The sequence below is a fragment of the Thermobia domestica genome, chromosome 3 (genome assembly GCF_964235325.1).
Source record: "Thermobia domestica chromosome 3, izTheDome1.hap1.1, whole genome shotgun sequence".
NCBI lineage: Eukaryota > Metazoa > Arthropoda > Insecta > Zygentoma > Lepismatidae > Thermobia > Thermobia domestica.
Genome location: NC_137456.1, coordinates 126,718,722 through 126,741,493, shown reverse-complemented (window position 1 = coordinate 126,741,493; position 22,772 = coordinate 126,718,722). Strand labels below are relative to the sequence as shown.

At 35.3% G+C, this 22,772-nt stretch overlaps 2 protein-coding genes across 5 annotated transcripts in view; one reads left to right on the top strand and one right to left on the bottom strand.

Moving 5' to 3' along the window:
- Nucleotides 1-12,396, top strand: part of LOC145680716 (uncharacterized) — a 91,424-nt gene extending 79,028 nt beyond the window's left edge. For both annotated transcript variants that reach the window (XM_081751649.1, XM_081751648.1), the window contains exons 4-5: nt 852-1,116; nt 12,226-12,396. In XM_081751649.1, coding sequence (XP_081607775.1) covers nt 852-1,116; nt 12,226-12,360 — 400 coding nt within the window. In that variant the 3' untranslated portion in view covers nt 12,361-12,396. The remainder of the gene's footprint in view (nt 1-851; nt 1,117-12,225) is intronic.
- A 1,776-nt stretch (nt 12,397-14,172) lies between these two features.
- Nucleotides 14,173-22,772, bottom strand: part of LOC145680714 (C2 domain-containing protein 3-like) — a 138,674-nt gene continuing 130,074 nt past the window's right edge. For all 3 annotated transcript variants that reach the window (XM_081751646.1, XM_081751645.1, XM_081751647.1), the window contains exon 17: nt 14,173-17,243. In XM_081751646.1, coding sequence (XP_081607772.1) covers nt 17,100-17,243 — 144 coding nt within the window. In that variant the 3' untranslated portion in view covers nt 14,173-17,099. The remainder of the gene's footprint in view (nt 17,244-22,772) is intronic.

Below are 22,772 nucleotides of genomic sequence, written 5' to 3'. Positions count from 1 at the left end.
TATCGAAATATATGCGCAGTTTCCGGATCCCTGATTCTTGGGAGAGAACCTTTACTTGTGAGTATTGAGCGAAAAAGAGCTCATGAATTAGACATTTCTGATCTGATCAAAGAATTTGTAGAAGCAAAAGTGAGAAAAACACTTCTGATTTGAATATAATTTGTTGATTTTAAAAAAATGCTTATAAGCGGTTTCACAAGTTTTATTATTTATATTATAATTGTGTAAAATTTTAACATACTATATATATTCATTTGAAATTCTTTGCTAATACGGGTTGATATATTACTGTTTATTTACACTACCCCTGTAAGTCCGAATTTTATATGAGTATATTTTTAATGAATAGGGCACTCTGTCCAGTTTACATTCAAAAGACATAGCACAACGATATAAAAAGAAAAACGGTCAATACCCTCCCACTGATAATTTTCAGTTTATGCCCGTTTCTGCGCCGTTTCTACGCATAAGTTATTGATGGTCATGCAAGAGGCCTAATCGATGGGTGAAGGGGGCGCCACTAGGGATTTTGCCTAAGGCCGCCAAAGGCCATTGTTACGCCACTGCTTACATTTATTAGTAATTTTTAAAAAAAAATCAAATTTCAATTTTCATATGACAAACCAAACTATACGTGGTGTACACTATGATATTGGTACTTCTTAGGTTTGCGAATTAATTGGTTTTTCTCCATTTCCTCGAAAATCACGCGTGAGCTTTTACACTCGTGTATCATACAGCTCAATAATATCTTTCGATTGGTATATACCTGCTTCATCTTTAGATATTTTTTTCCGTTAATCGCTAATAATATTGCAGTATTTGATTACTACTATTTATATTTTTTATAGGGTTGGATTTTACGAAGTAGCTGCTCCAAGAAATCGACACGTTGCTTTAGCTCATTCTTTAGGAGGAAGAACGAAACTTATTCCAGCTGTGAAAGTTGAGTGCGTAAACTTTAATATTGACGTATGTACTCTATGCAAACAGAAAGTGGATGGTAAAGGTGATTACTGGAAATATCGCACGAAATACTGCCTTTGTAGAAGTTGCTACAAGAACGAATTGACAGAGCATACTATGTTTAAAAGACTTGAACTAGAAAGATTCGAGGTAAGTTTAAAAGAATTAAAAGATCTACATCAAATCTCTTCTTTTTAAAATGTTGCAGAAATGAAATATCCGTTTAAAATTTTACAATAGTTTTCTATCTTTATGTGTTGCAGTTTGGTCGTGAGTTCTTTTAATTATCCCCAGTTAGCATTACGACGATCCCTGATAATGATTTCATCACCAGTGGGTCGTTTTGATGGTATATAATAGCACCAGTATTGCGCCGTGGTCCGATGTTAGCTCATATTAGGTGTTTACCGTAGTGGCGATTGACAGCTTCTCGGTGATTAGAATTTTATCTGGGTTTGTATCTTGTTCACCCAGTCTTTGAACCTTTCTTGTAGAGTTGTCAGTCTTTAGCTGGAATAGTGAGCTGATTGCAAAGCATTTGTATAATATCCTACCATTGGTGTTAGCGATTAGATCACCTATTAGTTGATGTAAAGGGTTCATGTCAGCCATTATGACGGAGTAGGGGAATTTTGAGAAGTGGTATGCTTTGCTTAATGCATGTTGTAGAAGGTTTTCTAGGATGATAGGTATCTTTAGTTGTTAAAAAAAAAAAAAAAAAAAAACTCTAAGAGGGTTGGTGGTCATTTTGTAGGTTCTTTACTATGTTGTAAATGAATAATTATATCGATCTTAAGATGACTGTGCCCCCAGAGGCGATTTTTCTGTTATTGCGTATGGTTCTGTAGTTGTAGGTGCACATATCTAGTAGGGGAGCTTAGGGGAAGTATCCTGCACTTTGTGTTAAAAAGGTGCCACTCGGATATGTTGTTCCCCTGATCCAACTAAGCAGGAATCGAAGTGGCCCCACTCCGACAGGTGGCCAGAATCCAATATGGCGGCTATCAAAGATGGCCGCCTCTGCGAATTCATCGTCTTGATTTTAGAGGCATATATCTCCTTAACTAATAGTCCAATCTTCACGATTCAAAAACTAAACGACGTAGAAGACAACAGGGTCTAATAAATTGGCAAAAGGTTTTACCTAACTCTGAAATTAACACCTACAGAAATTATTTAATTTGGAACTTTACATTTCTTATGATGGAGTTTACTCATATTTTTTAAAATAACAAGTAAACGGCTGGGATTATCGAAAAAGTCGTCGTATAACTTTTCAAAGAGTGTTAAATTATCTTTCGTTTGGTGCATATTTCATTCAGATTGGTTAATAAACAACGAAGTTATGATAATTTAAAGATTCGCATTGAGTCGATTGATTTTCCCAAATGTCGAGCGAGAGTTCATTTACCGTAATAAAACATCACTGATGGATGCTGCATTGTACGAAACAAATCATTCTTTTGTGATGTATTCTTCATAAGTTCCACTTTCACTAGAAGCACAAAGTAGCCTGACCAACAGGCCCGTATCCAGGGGGTCCGCCTCCTAAATTTTTGCTGGCCCCCTAAAATTTTCACGGTAGGCTTGCAAACGAACTACAATATGGCGATGAACTATAATATAGCTGGCTACGGGCCCCCTACATTTTTGGGCTGGCTACGGGCCTACTGACCAAGCCCGGTTATGATTCCAATATGGCGGCCATTAATTATGATTCATAAAAATTAGTTTCTTTCGAAATATTGACCCGAGCATCTAGATTTGTAAATGAATACGGACAAAGTAATATCACCTATTCTATTACTATTCACTTTTATACATGAATCAAGTTTAAGAATATCTTAAGAAATTAGGTGCGTAGCGTCACGATAGAAAAGTTTTATTGTTTCATCTGAATTGAAAGAGAACTGCACAAGAAGACTAAGAAATAAATTCATGTCTTTAAACCATAGACATTGTCTTCATATCGTTTACAGTAATATAAGGAAATTACATAAAGCAATATATTTTTTTTAATTCTTTAATAATTTCTTTCGTATTGTAAGAACAGAAACACAACACAAACACTTGGTTCCATAATTTGAAATTCACAATATATTTTTTTGGATTTTCTATGTGTACAAACAGTTTTATGATTTCGACGAACAGTTAATTACTTTTTGTACAAGCTATTCTATAAAGAATCATACATTTAAGTTTATCTATTTATTGGTACGTTTCCAACGTGGTGTAAATTTACTGTGGATCATCTGAATTTTCAAAAATAATGAGTGCTACTTACATGGAAGTTCTATTGGTCTAGATCTTCGTTTTCAGTTTCCATCACCTTTCCACATGTTCCCCTACACATAGAACAAAAAAGCAGCACGGGACGCTTGCACTTCTACAACGACATCTTGGGGTACATATCTTGCAGGCACATTTCAAAAAGAGTTTCCTACATGCTTCGTATACAACTGGAATGGAAGTCCATGTTGGAGAAAGTTCACTTCCATTGTAAGTCCATCCCCAGTTTACTGGTGAAGGAATATGTGCTATCTTCTTTATTTCCTGACCCCAGATTTGTCCAGCTTGGTATGCTGCACGCTTGGTGTGAAGAAGCAAGGCATCACAAGTTGGAGAAAGTGCAGTAAGAGGTCTGCCCTTTTCCAAAAGAATTCTCGCCGGGCTTCATTAACTTTAAATTTTTCATTTGTTTTTCAATATAATAGGACAACATATCGTTGCAGTGAATTAAAACAATCTTTGCCTATGTTGATTACAGGGTGTGAAATAGTTAGGAAAGCTGTAGTCATCTCTGGATGCAAAAGCCGTGTTTTCCATGCTTATAATTTTCCATGTCCGAGAAAGTATGACATCGTATCACATCCTGTAAACGCGTGGAGGCCTCGTAACGCAGTTGATTTTGCTTTTCTTTATGCTTTTGAAATATGATGAACTGGGAGAAATCAATGATGTTTCTTGATGCCGAAAGATATCCATAATTCTTCTAAATCTTGTCGCTCAAAGTCATGGAGAAACGACACAGTAAGTATTACAACATCTGTGTCTACTGTGCGGATAACTATCTTCTTGTGTGCATTTAATGCTACATCAAAGCAATGTAACATGATCCTACTATCAGCTTCTTCTAAATGATTTCCTGATGATTTGTTTGAAAATGTTGGAAGATTTCTTGAAGTTTCTATGTGATATCCATTACTGGTTGCTACCTCAAAGTTACTTCCTTCCTTTTTACACATAGACTTTCCATGAAAAAGGAACAGTTCTTATTTATTTTCTTCATTACGAAGGAAATCGTTCCACTTGCTAGGAATTGGTGTAGTTGGTGTTACTTTTGTCCTTACTCCTACACCCCTGCTTTCTCATGTGGAAGATTTTATGCTCTTTGAAGAGTATCTATCCCATATCAAATCCACTTGCTCTGCATGGAATGTGTCTGCATCTCTTTGAACATATTTGAAGAAATTACACTGGAAATGATCACAAAATGTTTCTACTGATACTGGTTGCAAAATGTGAATCAAAATTGCTCCATCAAATAACAAAACATCACAAGAATTAGGAAAGTGTTCTTCTTTGATGTTGGCTTCACTTTCTAGAAGCATAACTAAGTCGGACTTTTTTGAGGATTGTGAATTACGGCAGAGAGACTGTGGAATTGGTTGACTCTCGTGGTGAAAGAATTCATCCAAGTCAAGTCGTCTTGTTTGACTGACGCGTAGTAAGCGAGAGAATAGCTCAACGTTCATCTTAAGTAATTTTATTTCATTTCTATTTGTTTTATTCTTTTGAAGGGAAGAATGAAGCACTAGAGAAGATATTTTTATGGCCGAAAAGAATGGCTTGGTACATTCTACTGATCTTTCTTGCACAAATTCCTTGTACATATTAGACCCTTTTTCTTCTGCTGAATATAGGGATTCAATTATATCACCGCTATAGATGATTCTGGAAGCAATATTAACAAGTCCACTATTTTCTTCCAACGGATTCTCCAATTCGACGGAAACTTCTTTCATCTTTTCAACAGATGATTTAAATCTTTCTTGCATCGACGAGTACTCTTCATGGTGCTTATTATCATGATCATATTCATTACATGGTATTTTGAATTCATTAATTAGTCTACTAATTTCTGGTCCCGTTGTCATCCATTTGACAAGAGCATTGTCGTCGTGTAAGAGACCAATCGCCCCGCCATCCCCTTTTATAATTTTGTTATTCTGTTCATGACCTGATCTATAGCTATTGCAGAGAAAGGTTTTGATGTCTTTCTTATCACAAAGTAACCCATTTCGAAAGCATAATCTCAAGATGTGTTTCTTCCAACTTCTTCAAATCAAAAATGCGAACGGGAAGAGAACGAGCATAGTTTAGGTGGTCCATTGCGAAAAACCATTCTGCCATTAGTTTTAGTGTTTCAACGTAGAGCTTAAAATTTCCTTGACGTATGGCTCTGATGTAAATTAGGAGTAAAATCACGAGACGGTAATATATTATCCAAAACTTAAACGTTGGACACGAAGATTCCTTTTCAGTATACCAAACATTGAAAGATTACCCTGATGAAGAGTTCTGATATGCATCACGCAGCAAATGATGTAAAACTGTCAAAGTAATCTGATGAGCAAAACGAGCTTTTGTAATGTGAGTTACTTTCAATATACTGTCAGCGGTTCCTGGTGTTGCTACATCTGACTTGTATAAAATTTCTACCCAACCACTTCCATCTAACCATTTGCCTATAAGTTGCAGGAAGGCTTGTTCGATGTGCAATCCTCCCAGCATCAGAATTTGATTATCTTCGCCATATAACTCTGGCCAATTCCATTGGATTCGTTTCCCCAAGGCGAATAGTGCATGTTGATCCATTACAAGAACCGGAACTTGTCCTTTGTTGACTTTGTCTGTAAGTTCTCGTACAACATTCATTTCGTGCCGTATCATAGCAACAGATATAGAGTCTTCCCTAAACAACGGAAGCAGGCAGCATATACTTGGCAATTGCAGTGTTTCAGTTTTCGAGGCATGGTGTACAGACCAAGTGCAAATAGTGTCATTTTTTAAGCATGCTTCAAGCCAACACTCCCAGCTTTTTTCTTCTGCGAAAAATCCATTTCGCGGAAGAACTTTCTCTACAAACTGCGGATTCTGTTGAGGTAAAACTGGTTCCTTATTAGTGATATAAGCAGGAGGTACTAGAGCAAGGATGCAAATAACCACTCGCCCGGGGCGAGTGGTTCATCGGTGCGTTTGAGTATTTAATATCATAACCAAGGTAAGTAAATTATTTCTATTGTGGGATGTAGGTTAGTAGCTTTTTCTTGGGTGAGTAAAATTTTGTTGCTTATTTGCATCTCTGTACTAGAGCATAATTATCGGTGAGAGCAGGAGCAGTTCTCATTTTTATATTCACTTATCCAGTGAGACATGGTCACGTCGAATGCCAAGGTTATCTTTAGAAGGATGCTGGAAAATAGAAATGCTCGTACCATGAAAAGAATCCTTTGATGTTGTGCTGGAAGGATTGTAGTCAATATTATCTAATGCTGAAACGGTTAAAATACCTCGACGAAGTTTGGAAGGACAAACTCATTTCGTCACTTTGATTTATCAAGCACTGAGAAAGACTTGAAGATATTTCCTGTACACGTGTAGACGAATTGTCTTGTGAATGCAGTTCATTTATGAGAGATTTTTTTTACGAGTTTTAGCATACACGCTCAGCCTAACATAGAGAGGAAGAGGTGGCTCGCGATTGCTTTATGCCTTGCTGCTTGTTTCAATATCGCCTGCTTTCCTATGGAAGTTATAAAATATAAGTTGGCTTGCTATCAGGCGATAAGCTTGAAGTTGCTTGACTGCGTTGCTATCAGGGGTGACAGATGAATCATAAAGTAACATATTAACAGCAGTTATTAGTGAAGGAGGAACAGAATCTTCGTGGCAGTGATTCTCAAATTTTCCTGCAAAATAACTCTTGTGGTTTGCCATATCCTTTCGAAGCATCTTAACAACACGACTTAGTGCCATAGCATCTTCATCTATGTCTTTCTCCAGCTCACTTATTATGTCAGATCCTTCTGAAAGCAAAACATCTCTGCCGGACAGATGAACTGTTAGCTCTGGCCTGTGACGAAGAATCCTTTCACGAAATCTTGTACTATGAACTTCTATTTCTTCTGATTCAGGCTGCTTCATAATCGTCATTAACCGTGTTTTGTACAATTCAAAAACATCGCTCATTTTGAATCGACGACTTCTTGGTAACACAAGAATTGCGTAGGCGCCTCGAACTTTGCCTTTTTGTGTGATTCCGAACTATTCCCGCCGAAACATTACACGGGATTTACGCTATTGTTACTTTCGATGGAAATACTTCGAGAATAGTGCAGTTGTTATTACTCCTGAAGTTTTTTAAACACTCAGTTCTATCCGATTCTTTTGACGTATTTCGAAACAAGATTTGGAGTTCATTCCTTCCCATACTTACTCTGTGGGGCAGAAGGAGGGGGAGAGAAAAATGTTTCTTATTGCTTTGTCGTACTTGTTTATAAATCTAGATACTTCAATAAATATTTCGAAAGAGATTTATCTTTATGGATGATAATTAATGGCCGCCATATTGGATTCATATAACCGGGCTCGGTCAGACTGTCTTGTGCTCTGGTAAAAATGGGACTTATGAAGAACACATAACAAGAGAATTATTTGTTTCGTACAATGTATCATCCATCAGTGATGCTTTATTACGGTAAATGAACTCTCGCTCGACATTTGGGAAAATCAATCGACTCAATGCGAATCTTTAAATTATCATAACTTCGTTATTTATTAACCAATCTGAATGAAATATGCACCAAACGAAAGATAATTTAACACTCTTTGAAAAGTTATACGACGACTTTTTCGATAATCCCAGCCGTTTACTTGTTATTTTAAAAAATATGAGTAAACTCCATCATAAGAAATGTAAAGTTCCAAATTAAATAATTTCTGTAGGTGTTAATTTCAGAGTTAGGTAAAACCTTTTGCCAATTTATTAGACCCTGTTGTCTTCTACGTCGTTTAGTTTTTGAATCGTGAAGATTGGACTATTAGTTAAGGAGATATATGCCTCTAAAATCAAGACTATGAATTCGCAGAGGCGGCCATCTTTGATAGCCGCCATATTGGATTCTGGCCACCTGTCGGAGTGGGGCCACTTCGATTCCTGCTTAGTTGGATTAGGGGAACAACATATCCGAGTGGTACCTTTTTAACACAAAGTGCAGGGTTTGGCCATTTTTTTGCCTTAAGCTCCCCTACTAATCATGGTTTCAGCTTTGTTTCGTTCAGTATGATGACATGTATTTTCGTTTTGATGGCATGTGTTAGCAGATTCATTTGTTTCCTATTATTGTATTATTTATGTATAGGAATCGATCCTTTTCTGCCACCGTATTAGTTATACTCTCCTGTTCTTCGTCTTCGTCATTGTTATGCGTTCCATAGTTGGTGATAGGTTTCTGCCTGTGGTTTCTCCTATATTGTTGCTATATATGAAGTTGACCGTCTATTAAAATCGATGTGTCTATTCATTCGCTTGGAATGCTTCTGAAGCTTTCTGGACGGATTTTGAACAAACTCATACTTAATACTCTCTGCATCAGAATTCATGATGATAATATGAGTTATCCGTTTGATGAGTGTGTTTTAAGTTCGTTGATCGCTTCGTATAGTTCAATGTGTCCATCGCAGGTGTCATGGTGTGTGGTTTTCCTGGAGTGTTGGTTCTCAACCTAGCTTTCCTGTAAAGTGTGTTCTTGATCATGTTTCTCTCCTGGCCTGGCGCTGATGGTCTGCTACTCGGTATTGCTTTGCTGCCTTCGTTCTGTCTGCTGGTGTGTATATCCTGTTGATAGTAGGTGAGGGAGGTGTTTTGAAAGGCCTCCAGGGGCAGTTGCTGGCTCCCGTCCGATACAATGTCTTTTTGTAGGTGGCACAGAAACTCGTGTTGGTTGTTTTTTCGCAGGTTCCTTTGTCGTGAGTTGTACCACACTTGAAACATCGTTGCTTCCTGTTGCACGTTGTGATGTGTGACCATATTGAAAGCATATGTAGTAGGGTGCAAGTCGTCCTTGTTTCCAAGATGCCTCCGCTTGAATCTTTGGTATCCAACGGATATTTCATTGGTGATTAGATGGCTGACTTCTGGTTTACTGGAGAACAGATGTATCAGTGACAGCGATCCCCAGTCGTTACCTATTCGTGTGAAGTTGGAGAAGATAATGTATTATTCTTTAACCCCTTTTGGGTCGCCGATACGTATGTTATCAGGATCCCCCCTTGACGCATGTGAAGACCATTTTTTGCGTTTGTTGAGTCCTGGGATTTTGTATTATTTGTCATTGATCTTCCATGCGGATTTAGGTCCAGAGTTTTGGTAAATTTGTGAAAAAAACTTTGCTTGTTATCTGGCTGCCTGCCAAAATTCAGTCTACGCCCATTTAAGTATGGTACAACGTAGGTAGTGACGGCTATATTGGACAAATGATCTTAAAGGTGAGTGGATTATTTGAATCTATTTTGATTTTGTAATGGTTATTGGATGGATTATTTCCTATTGCGTTGTGAAGATGGCGTCGTCGTTGCGGTTGTTTTTGTCTTGTTGATTTTTTTTTGTCGTTCTCTTAGATGGGTTGGTGCTATAGGGTGATTGATCGAGTAGTTTTGTAATGTTCGTATGACGCTGCTGTAGTTGTTGCTACTTTGCTGTTCTTCTTGGTGTATTAGAAGTGGTCCCGAAGTCTCCTTGGTTTGCCCCAGTTCTGAAGAGTGGGATATCTGCAGAGTCCCTGGAGTCCTCTTTTGATGATGTCGTCTCCTGTTCTTGTATGTCGCTGATTGATGCTATACTATTTTCTGATATAGGTGAACAGCTTGAAGATTCTCCGCTGGCGTATGCCCTTTCTTTCTCTCTGTCTTGAAGTGAGTCTGTTGCTGTATAAGTTGTTGTTTCTTGTGGGATAGCTTCCCGTTGAATATTTCTCTATTGTGTCTTTCTTGCTGTCTTGTCTTTCGTTGTGGGGGAAGGAGTTGCTACGATTATCAGGGACGTTCTTATGATGTTTGAACCTGCATACTGCGTCCCGATTGGCGAGGATGGTGATAAATACTAGTGTGCTTCTCTCGGTGGCTCTTTTAAGAGCTGATGTTTGTGTATTGTTGTTATGTCGTCCTAGTAAAACATGTCTAGTTCGCAAATCCCAGAGTTTATTCGCGGGAAACTGATAGGTGAAGTGCTGGGTGCGCTATCTTGTTTATCGTGAATTAAAAGAGAGATGGTAGGTGCCTCTATTTGATGTGAGGATCCTCAGATTCTTCTTGAGTATGACGTTATGGTCTTTTGTACATGGAAGAAGTTTGCAGGTGGAGGTAAGCACTGGAGTAATTCTGGTAACGAGATGCTGGATAATGGCATCAGTCCCATTCTTGATGAGTTTATAGATGTCTTCTTCAGTTACTAAGATAAGATTCAGGTTAATCGATAGTCTTACAATGACTGCTATCAATGCGGAAACTTCTGGTGCGACTAGACATATGTGAATGTTTATCCTTGGTGTCTGCTTCTTCAGTACGGGAGAGACATATTTGCATGTAGGATGGAGAATGCAACCAATTCAGTGAGAATTTTAGTTTTCTAAGGACCAATTTCAACGGTCGTTTTGGACAAGTAATAAATCCATGAGCTTTATTCCTTACGAGCCTTTCCAAATATTACGGAGCGTAACAGACGCAAAATTTGCACAAATGAATTATAATTGCTATGTTTATTATCACAAATTAAAATGCAGATGTTGGGTTACGTTGAAGCAAATTGTTACGGACTGGGACTCCAAGTGCAGTGGTCCTCCCTTCCGATTTCGAAATTTTCTTATTTAGATATCAAAAAAATCTCGAATCACTCTTCTCTGTCTGAATCTTTGGGACTGAAATTGTAGAGAATAAAAGGGTGAATAACCTCTCCATTAGAAAAGCTCCACGAAAATTTTTTATACAAAAAAAGGTTGCAATGTTACCTTAGAGGCTTCTCTCAATCATTCCTGCTGCATAGAATTAAACTAGTAGTAAGAATGAGGTAGTGAATTTACTGCTTTCCCTGATATATATATTTCTAAAAAGTTCCACGATAACTTGCATAAACATTATTCAATTTTGATAATTATGTTGTGTAAATTCTTCCATGACTTTCTACAATTCCCATTGCTTGGAGAACAGAAATTACGTAGTTACGTAATAAATAATAAAGGTTGTTAACCAAAAATAATTTCTTGAAGTTAGGGGATGCACAGTGGAAAATGACGAAAAAGCCGTACTTCATGGATACAGATTATTTTCCTTTATTTAGAAACAGGATGACTTGTGTTTGAGCGTTAGGCAAAGAGCTTAATAGAATTATATGGAATTTTATGAGTAAGTTCATCCGACTGTAATTTTTTCCCGTTGAGTTCATTTCGTTACGTATAGATCTCACAACGTAAATCAGCGACAAAACTTCTTTCCGTTTGGTATAATTCATTTTGGGAATAACAGTGGTAGGAATGGAACGTACAGAAAATTACATTCTTTTTAATTTATTGAAAACTGTACTCAAATTGTCCTTCCATTCTGAAGTTATTTACGAAATTAATTTCATCAAACGGAAAGAACTTTTGTCGCTGACTATACAACAGACAAAATACATGATTTCCCACTAATACTGTTACCAAAATTCAAAATGTATTATATGAGAGTATATACACCTAAGTATATATGGATTTGAATAAAACTAGATATAACTCGTATTCATTCTAAGATTACAAAGAAAACTCGTATTACAATTTAGTTGCAATAAATAAATAAGTATGCAGCGTGTTATAGCATATGAACAATGCTTTTCTCCTCTCTAGATACGATGTTTTAAAATGAAATTCACATGTTATGTTTAATATTATGTTATGTTACAAAGTATTTTATAAAATTGAGTTAACTCGTACCTGTTCAAGCTGCAGCGGAAGTAAATAGGGATTTCTAAGAAATTACTCTCTCATTAAGAAGTATCTAAATTTATGTAAAAAAGAAAATACTATAATTCCAAATAAAATTAGTTAGTTTCATGTTGCATGTTTTTAAATCTGTAATTAAGAACGCGAATTCAATGGTAACTTCTTAAGAAAATTTACGTATGAAAGAATGTATTGCAATAACATTTTCTTCTTCTTTTAATTATAGAAAGTGCGTGATTGCGGTTTCATGCACCGCCATGAAAAGACTGATGCCAAAATCTACCTAATGACTACCTATGCTCTAAGGAAGCTACAGGAAAAAGAAGCTTACTTGTGTTTGTATCATTGCTATGTTTGTTAATTTATAACAAATAATAAAATTTTGTTTGACTGTTAATTTTTTATTCATCTATTTATTTATTTATTAACTTTGCATTTCGAAACTCCTTTTAGTCCGGGCTGTTAATGGTTAACGAAGACGAAGGTGTAAGTTCCTGTCCTGGGACGTAAATGAATGTTTTAATTCAATGAGCTTCGGGGAAAACAATCTAAGTACTTTTCGATATATCGGTTCTGTTCATGGAACCGAAAACCGTTAATTCGGCGTGCTTCGGGAGGAAAACCTAAATATACTTCAACGTAACGGTTCGGTTCAAGAACATCCATTCTGACAAATCAATTATGGTTACAAAACTGAAAACCAAAACAAGCAAACATCGTTAGCTCAAGATTGTTACCAGCTGTAAATTATATTGAGAAATTATGAAATGATACATCACGGGATCCACTATAGTATCAAAAGATCTCTTTTGTTAAAAAAGTATGGGAAAAAAGTATCATTTCTCTGTAATTTCGCATCTATTTCAATAACGATTCCGCTTACAGACCCAATATAAATTTTCCCCGAAAAATCGTTTCCGAGTTCCGGAACAGTTTCATCGGAAATTCTCTTTCGGGAAAATCAGTTTCAATTCCAGAACCGAAACCCAATAACACTCACTTATGCCTACTGATTCCATTACTACGAGGGCATGCCGAAAGCTTTTAGATACTCTTTGAAAAATCAATTTATTTACATGGAACCTTTTCTCAAAATAGTCCCCACATGCATCAATACACTTTTGCATTGTTAAAAACCACGAGTTAAATATTTTTAAAAATTCATTTTTTGGAATATCAGGAATTTCATTACTATACGCTGCCAGAGCCTAATTACTTGTTTGAGAGAGAAATTATCGGAGCTTTTTCTTGGGTTTTAGGAACAAAGTAATCACACGGTGCAAAGTTTGGAGAATACGGCGGGTGCAGTAAATACGTAGACCATTTTCCTGTAGAAACTTCGAAGTTTTCGCTGCTGTGTGTGGTGGCCACTTTCTTCATCGTGCATTATCATGATGAAAGTGAGACAGTGGAGAATTTCGATGGGGAGATCTCCAAACTTCCAAAGGTACTCGGAAGGTAATAAGTAACGTACCATTCTGCTGTCACTGTATATCAATCATCTAACTGTATAGCTGCTACATGGCCGGTCTTAGGATAAAAAGATGCCACCGTAACTTTACCCACGCTCCGTGCTCGTTTAACTTTCGAAAGTGAAGTTTCATTTTAAAAACACCATACTGTCGAGTGCTGTTTTGTTTCGGGGTCATAGTTGTATATCCATGTTTCGCCACCTGTGATGATATTATAAACATCTTTACTTTTCCCCTGAGAAAATCTTTTAAGCATATAGCAGCACTACTCCATGCGGTCATCTTTTTGCTCAGGCGTAAGCTCATGTGAAACCTGTCGACTGCAACGCTTGGAAAGGCTGAGATCTTTTATTATAGACTGGACTGCAGTTGATTCAATCTGAAAGGTTGACTGAATTTCCTCGTATGTGATATGACTATTCTCTTTCACAAGATTTCTTACTGTTGTGACATTTTCATCCGTAATTGCGGTGCTAGGATGTCCAGAGCGAGGTTCATTTGTTAGGGTTTGTCGGCTGCGTTTAAATCCCGCAATCGGCAATGCTATTTGAATTTTAGTATCTGATAACTTTCGACATGCCCCTCGCATTTTATTCTGATTTTAATTCTAAGGCTCCATTATTTTAAAGCATGAAATTTTTAAATTACTTAACACTCCACAATACCAGAATTACATCATGAAGATCAATGAAAACAAAAAGTACAGTACTAAAATAATATACTTCTGGTAAAACATATAACTATTACAAATATATTTTGGAATACGAATATACTTAGTATAAAATACACAATTCTATTCCAACATATTTATAATAATAATTTTGCATTTTGTACAATCATATAATGTCAAGACTGAATTTACAGAAAACTATTATTATTTACAATAACTGCGCATCAATACATAAAGAATAAAATATATGTATTTTGCTTACATTAGATATAGACCGATCACAATTTCTGGATTTTCCACTTTTTCTTTCTTTCTTCAGCGTTCCAGTAGTTATTGCACACATTAGCGTACAATGAGAGTCTGCATGCGTTTCTTTTATATAGTAACCCACTGTTTGAGACAAATTCCATTGCACTGCCGCTTAGATGTAAGTTAAAACTTTTATTTACATTCAAACCCAAAATACATTCACTAAAATGACAACTTCTTACACGGAAAAACATTAAGTTGTTTACAATGAAATAAATACAGTCTAATATTATACATTTCGTGGTAATTATTTTGCTTTAAATTTACACTATGCTTGTATATGGTATATTTACAAAACATTGAACATAATAATACAAAACTTAATGTTGCGTGATCATGACTTTGTACGTTGGAAAGAAAACGATGCTAAAGGCAAGAGGATATTAACTTGTGGTATGAGAGAAATGTTGACTATTGGACTTTATGGTTCAGAGACTGGACATTACGGAAGTTACAGAATATTTCGAGAGCTTCGAAATGTGGTGTTGAAGGAAGATGGAGAAGATAAAATGGACAGAAAGAATAACAAATGAAGATATTTTAAAACGGATAGGAGAGAAGAGGACGCTTCTAGTCACCATCTCACAAGTGATCGATGATTTGAAAAATATAAGAAAATATTGGAAGTCAAAAGAGGAAGCTGAAAATCGAGAAACATGGAAGAAAAAATTCCGGCCTCAAACTGAAAATTAAGAAGAAAAGGAAAAAAAAACCTCATTAGTCCCAGGACCTGCCAAAAGACAGAATAAATAATAATAATAATAATAATAATAATAATAATAATAATGAAAAAAGGGTTGAATCCGAAAAGTTTACGAGACTGCTCGCCACAAAGTAACATACGCGGGGATTGAATCCACAATTGTTACATTAGTAGGCACGGTTTGTTTCATAAGGGTGTGTAAGACAGCTTTCTCTTTATTCTAGAACTTAAGATTTTCAACTGAAGTAAATGTAAAAACTAAAAATTTTCTATTGTACACAGTGACATTTGACGTTTAGCCATGACTCGTCACACGAAGGTAGGAAATCGAGAACCTAAACTAACAATAATTTTTCAGCTTTCACTCTGAGCAGTATTAATATATAATTCATCCACCGACAATATGGTTTGCCAACTGTCAACCTATGAATAAACTCTGCACTAACCAAAATATGGATCACCTATAATTCATCAAATGCAGACCATACCCTGTACAAATATGGGAAATCGTTACCTAATAACATCGAGTTTAAGATATAAAGTAAATTTGAGAGTGGAGCAATATCGAGTGCATTAAATATTCTAGCTTTGACTATAAGCATCAGTATATATATATATTAAAAAAAAATCAAGCATATACATAATTAGTTTTATTACCTTCGATCTCCCTTTTGCTACACAATATTCATCTGAAAGAAGAAAAACTCTAACTTTTTCTCGGACAAAAGAATTACAGCTTTACTGATACAAAAGAAAGCAACTCTTGAAAATATGAAAATAATAAGGCAGAACGGCCTCTTCACCCATTCACCAAGCAAGGCAGATAGCTATCTCAGACTTCCTTACACAAGAACATGCTGAACTCAATACGATAAAAAATTTCCTTATTACCCTGCCACACTTCAACAGTGTATGACAAACCTTGAAACCAAAACCTTGTACTGTTCTTATTCATGTACAGTAAATATATTTTATTATAGGGTAATTACCACGTAATATGAAAAACTAAAAAAAACCCACAGAAATAAAAACAAATATAGAAGAATCATATTCATTGTTCGTGGAAATTGGCCTCCAAAATGTCCTTAATTGGTACATACAAAAAATCCAAACTTAACACACACACATTGAAGGCACGTATTTTCAGTATTTTAAGGTAACTCAAACAATAGACATTTATTGTACATCAGAAACAATATTAAGTATAGGTTGGAGCTATCATTTTTTATACCTCCAATCTATACTTAATATTGTTTCTGACTGTACACGCACTTTAAATTCAGACGATTTTTTTAAAGCTATTCCTTTTGTTAATAATTTCTGAATAAAGTTGTACTGAATTAGAAAAATCACTACTTTTTCTCTCTCTCTTTCTCAATAGAAATATATCCTGAAATCAATGCATCAGTTCAAACAACTATGTTATCAAAGAAAATAGTGTTTTTTTTTTTTTTTTTTTTTCCAACATGATTGAACAATAAATTATGAGCTAGATACTTTAAATCACAATTTCACTGTTACAAGTTTGAATTATTGCTTAAGGTTACGATGTAGATATCAAGGCACTTGACTTGTATCATTAATGTATACATATATATGTATATAGAAATCTTAACAACTTACATTTCTCTTTCCAAAATATAAATTAAAATATTATTAATAATAATGAATTATTATTTTGATATCAGGTACTACATTAGTTGAGCTTTGGCGTTTTTTCGATTATTTAAAGAACAGTATGTGTCGCCACAACAAGTAACACAACACGATGTTTATTTTACTGAGATTTGAATCAAAATTGAATGAAAAAGTTTCAGTTTGAATCATTAGTGTTAAAAAACAAATTCACTCTCCTAAATAATCATCACACTTCACAAATCGCACAGTGTGTAAACATTTAAAGATGATGCTATACACGAAACTAATGATAACTCTAAAAGTTGTTGCTACCTGTCTGTTACTTTCGAGTTGAATATTTTTGCGATTCTCTCTATATCTCTATCACAAGGGAGTTTCTTGCGTATTTTGCTATCGTCTTCATTCGACGAGACCTTCTCTGCTTGCAAATGAACTTTCGCGTTATCACTTTCCTGCAAATTAAAGTTATCTGTCAAATAAGATAAATACAAACATAAACATTCAGTTAAAACGAACGATAAAACTGTAGACCATATAAAAAGACAGGTAAGAAAATTCAGCAATTTCAAATCATTACAACTGGTGTTTCTATGTCACATTCAGACAATTCCTCTTGCAGCAGATATGTATTCTATGTTTAAATTTATTGCTGGCTTGGACATAAATTTTAATTAAAATAAACACAAAATTGAAATGAAATCCTAATTTTTCGTTCCATCGTGTAGGCTAAAGAAGCCTTGATAGGAGTAAATGAAACGGTGGAAAGAAGGGAGGAAACTGGAGAACTTCGAGAAAACCCACACATACGGCATTTGTACACCACAAAGCCCACTTCGCGCGAGCTGGGATCGAACCAGGAACTCCAAGCACCAGAGATGAAATCTCTACCACTGAGCCAGCGCAGCCCCAATAAATACTAAATGAAGCACAGAATATGATTTAGCAATCCTCGCTAATGATTGGTATTCTCACTTTTGCATTGTAGACTTAATTGATGTCTTCTCCGGTTCCCGCATATAACTGAAGGTCTGTCTCATATTCCCATGGCACTCAAAAGGATGTTGAACTCCAACCAACCAGTTGGAATTCGGCTGTTGGAATTATAAATAGCATACTCACAATTTACCCTCTTTGAAAATCGGAGAGTCCTCTCATTTTGCACAAGACATCTTGCCTATCGCACACACGAATCCATACTGCACCCCTTTACGGATTCTTGTGTGCACCCTACATAGCATTACTGTAACACAACTGCAGAGCACAAATGTCCTCAATACACACACACATACACTCTCCTCTTCCGGTTCCGCGTTTCTAAAAATTCTGTTTTATATACGCTACCTTCATAATAAAAGAAGTACCCGTCAACTGCGTTAATTTTAATTAATTTCGATTTTCTACGTAAAACGTGAAAAGCATATCACCAATTACAAAAATAGTTGGACCTCGTCCAAATAAGAAAGCAGGCTGGACTGAGAAGCCAGTATGGAAAAAACTGAGATGATAAGAGAACTAATACAAATGAGAAATGAATATGAATTACTCTTAGGTGCTACGTTCACCTACTGTGGAAAAGCATTCGAATGGCAAAGACCTCGGGAATTAGTATACTCAACAACAATTCTGTGCAAATATTCAACTGTTTGGCTATACAAAGACGGTAAGAATGGAGAAGGGAATACTATGTGATACTATATTTCACAAGAATTTTACAAACATGCGTGTATGTATATCGGTAGGGATAAATTTAGACGAGAAATATCTCACCCATCTTAACTTCACAATGGAGATCACACTAGAAAGGTTGGCAAGAAATTATTCGAAAGGAACAGCTTCATATGAAACCGTAAAATACAGATACATCTAAAGCAAAATGAATGCATTCCATCTACTGTTAAAAGGACTGAAGATACGACACTAACAAAAACGTTCATCGTCTAGACTGCACAGACAAGCAGTATATAATAAATTGCCCGACAAGACAGACAAGATTACAAGGATCGAAAAAGTTTACAAGAATGGTAAAAAACAATGAAGTGGCAATGAGCCGATCAGCCGGACGTGCTGCAAGAAGATATGATCATCAATGAACAAGCAATCCTTGACTGGAAATTAAGACAAAATGAAATCCAAGAAACGTTCTCATTCCATATATATATGATGAAACAAATCTCGTTTGTGAAAAGATAATCAAAAACAGGATTTTTCAATTTGTTGCTAAATTTAGAAACTCCTCACAACACGGCTTTTTGCCAGGAAAATCTTGTGTTTCTAATTTATCTGTTCTCCTGTCCGATGCTGTGGAGAGCATTTCAGAAAATTCTCAACTCGACATTTTGTATTTGGACCTGGCTAAGGCTTTCCATTCCCTTCCACACCATCTTCTTATATACAAACTCAATTTACATGGCAAATTGCTTAGTCTTCTGGAAACCTATCTCAGTAATACGACACAACGAGTTTCAGTTTCAGGTTACTTTTCTAATTTTATTCCCGTTAACTTCTGGGGTTCCTCAAGGCAGTGTTCTGGGTCCACTTCTATTCCTATTATACATGGACGATCTGCCTTCTTTGTTCACAAACCGCTCTACCAATATGCTTCTATTCGCTGATGGCTGCAAACTCTACAGGCAAGTTCAATCCGAGTACGATGCGCTTGCTCTTCAACATGATGCTTCAATTCTTTTCAACTGGTGTATCTCTTAGAAACTTAGCTTAAACATCGAAAAATGTGCTTCTCTTACGATTTCTCTAAAAAACTATAAAACACATTTACAAAATTGGTCATAAGAACATAAATCCTGTCTCCTCTTTCAGAGATCTGTTATCATTGACAGTAAGCTTACTTTTGCGGATCATATAAGCACAATATCTTGTACTGCTATGAGAAAACTGGGACTCCTTTATCGCTTCATTGACATAAAAAATCCTAATTCCTTAAGCTTGTTCTATAAGTCATATGTTGCTCCGACTATTGAGTACTGTTCTCCTATTTGGTCTATGACCTGCCCTACTTATTTAAAGAAAATTAAATTCTGTAACTAATTTCTTTTTAGCCATTGTATCCTACCGAGTACCTCACCTCCGAACACTTCAAAAAATGACGTTTTAAAATCCCTCAATATCAAACCCCTAGCGAGAAACAAAATTTCTGACCTAATATTTTTGCAAAAATTTGTAAATGGCCACATATCATGTGAACAGTTGTTAAGTCAGATCAATTTTCGCGTACCCGCTAGAACAATACGGTCTAGTGATCTCTTTTACACTCGAGCGGCGAGAGTTAATATTGTCCAAAGGTCCGTTCTAAACCGAATTGTCAGTACCTATAATCAGTTACCAGAAACTGTAGACGTTTTTTCAAGTGAATATACTTTCAGATCATCTATAAATAAGCTATTTTTGTAATGTCGCTGTTGTGTTGTACCATCTTGACCTCAAATTGTTATTAAATTGTTATGTTATCAAACTGTTAAAATGTTTCAGTGTAAAATGGCCTAGTGCTGTATCTGAAATCTGTTATAAATAAATAAATAAATAAGTAACGTGAAAAAGAATTGCCCAGAAAGAGGGTTATGGAGAATTAGAAAGATTTACCTAACAGTAATTTGACAATGGTTGTTGTTGATATTATATATATGCAAGTGAAAGTGGAAGAAGGAGCGAACTGCAGAATAGAATTGATAAAGATTATTACATGAAGGTATCAATGTCCCTTCTTCTCTTTTATATTTCTTGGTATTTCATCAATTTAGCCTATGAATGTAACAAGCATATTCTATATAATCTGTTTGAAGTATCAGGAGTGATAGAATATGTATCTAACAAACGATTAATCTATAATTAAACGATTAATCTAATAATTAGCTGGAGATAATGCCATAATTTCTATTATCTCTAAAAGTCTACGAAAAACTTAACTCCTGGTGTAATCAATTTATCAAATCATCTTCCCCCTCCCCCCCGTTCCTCACTTCAACCACATTCAGATGGTATCCTATAGTGAATGCCATCAGATGAAATGAATTTCTACATCTGAATTTAACTTTTAGTTTGCCTGAAAGGTTCTTCGCCTAAATTCTAATTTAATGAGTTTCTGCGAACACTATTTTCTCTTTCCATGATTAGTCTTTTTCATATAATGGCATATGTTCGTTCAAATATAGTAATGTTATTTGAAAATAAAATAAAATAAACTTCTAACTTCGTATTAAAAAAAAAATTAAAAAACTACTTTACGTACAAGTAAAGAATTCAAGAAAAAATATGCTACTTTAATAGTCAAAAAATTACAGTTTAGCTTGGAGTCTATCTGAAGGCATAGAACAATGCATCGAATGAAAACATTTTGAATAATATGAACCAACAACGTTAAAATAATACTTCGGCCAGGTTTGAAAACTATATCGATTTTTGTTTCTTCCAGTCAACGTACTACATACTAATCGCACGAATTAAGAAGACAATGGTAAAATTGTTTCTTTTTATATGTAGACCCGTATTCAATTTTCAAACAGATCTGCGAGCTCGTATTCCCGATTTGATTTCATTTAAATTTAAAACTTGATTTATAGGTGTTCGTTACATGTACAAGTATTTAATATGTATGATCATAAAGGAGGAAAACGAAGTTGCACGTTTTTCTGAGATGAGGCGATTCAAAAACTTCACAAATGTCTTAAATCTTTCCTCGTAACGGAATATTTCTAATATCTACATTTTATTCAATTTTGCGTTATCGCCATCCTTACTCACTTATTCTATATTTTGAAACTGTGTATTTATTTTTGAGTTTTGTGTTTATTTTTTATATATATATATAGGTTGTTTACTTTCTTAAACAAAATGAAATAAAAATTTTCAAGTATTACGTTCCACGGTTATGTCGCTTAGGCTAAAGGAGACGGTGATGATGAGAAATGAATGAAATGGTGAAATCAAGAAAGTGGGAGGAAACGGGAGAAACCCATGAAAATCTACGCACACGGTGTTTGTTCATCATAAAGTTTACTGGCGTGAGGGGAATCGAACCAGGGATCCCAAGCAACAGAGGTCAACGCTCTACCACTGAGCTACCGCAGCCAAGATCATCAGATATTTGTCTGTAGAATGACTGAAACACTGGAACATGTACTTGTGTTCACTATATAACTAGGCAAGACATAAATATCAGAGAAGAGCTTAAAAGCTGTACATAGAAAAACATTAAACAGGACAAAACAAAACTAGAAAAATTCACACAACCGGCAAATTACAGTACAAAACATGTGGAATAGAAGAATCAACGAAAGAAGAAGAATACGGAACATATATTTAAACAACAGGAAATCTAACAAACGTATATATAGAATTATGTTAACAGACAAAAGAAAACACTCCGGAAAAACAGGAATAGAAAGCTCACTTTTTGTGTGTGTTTAATGTTTTATTACTTGTGTGTGTGTATGTGTTATAGGAATACAAACCTCATTTTACTCTGTGTGTTTAATGTTTTGTTTTATTACTTATGTGTGTTATCTGTGATTGTTCAGTATGACTAGAAAAAATACTGACAATAATCAAAAACAGACTAACAGATTCAGAGGTAAGATGAATCAAGAAAGGAAAAAAAAAGTGAAAACAAAATTAGTGTTAGTCGCAGTATGTCTTTTGTTATTAATCTTTATAATTTAGTTTACTTTCAGGTGGTGATAGAGAAAGTAGTTTGAATGAAACCATGACAAAATTACGAATAATGATTTATTTTTGTATCAATTGTTTGTATTCTTTCATATGTTTTTTAAAATAAATAAATATCAAAAAGGATATGATTTAAAGTATTAGCTGTAAAATAGTTACCTCGCTTTAACCTGCTGAGTAATTAACAGCCGTAAAGAGAGAGGTAAAAAGAAATAAATGAGAAAAGAAAAGCAGGGACAAAGCTGCGATTGCTCTATAAGAAGTCCGAAAGTAAGTTTACTACAATTTTGTAAATATTACTG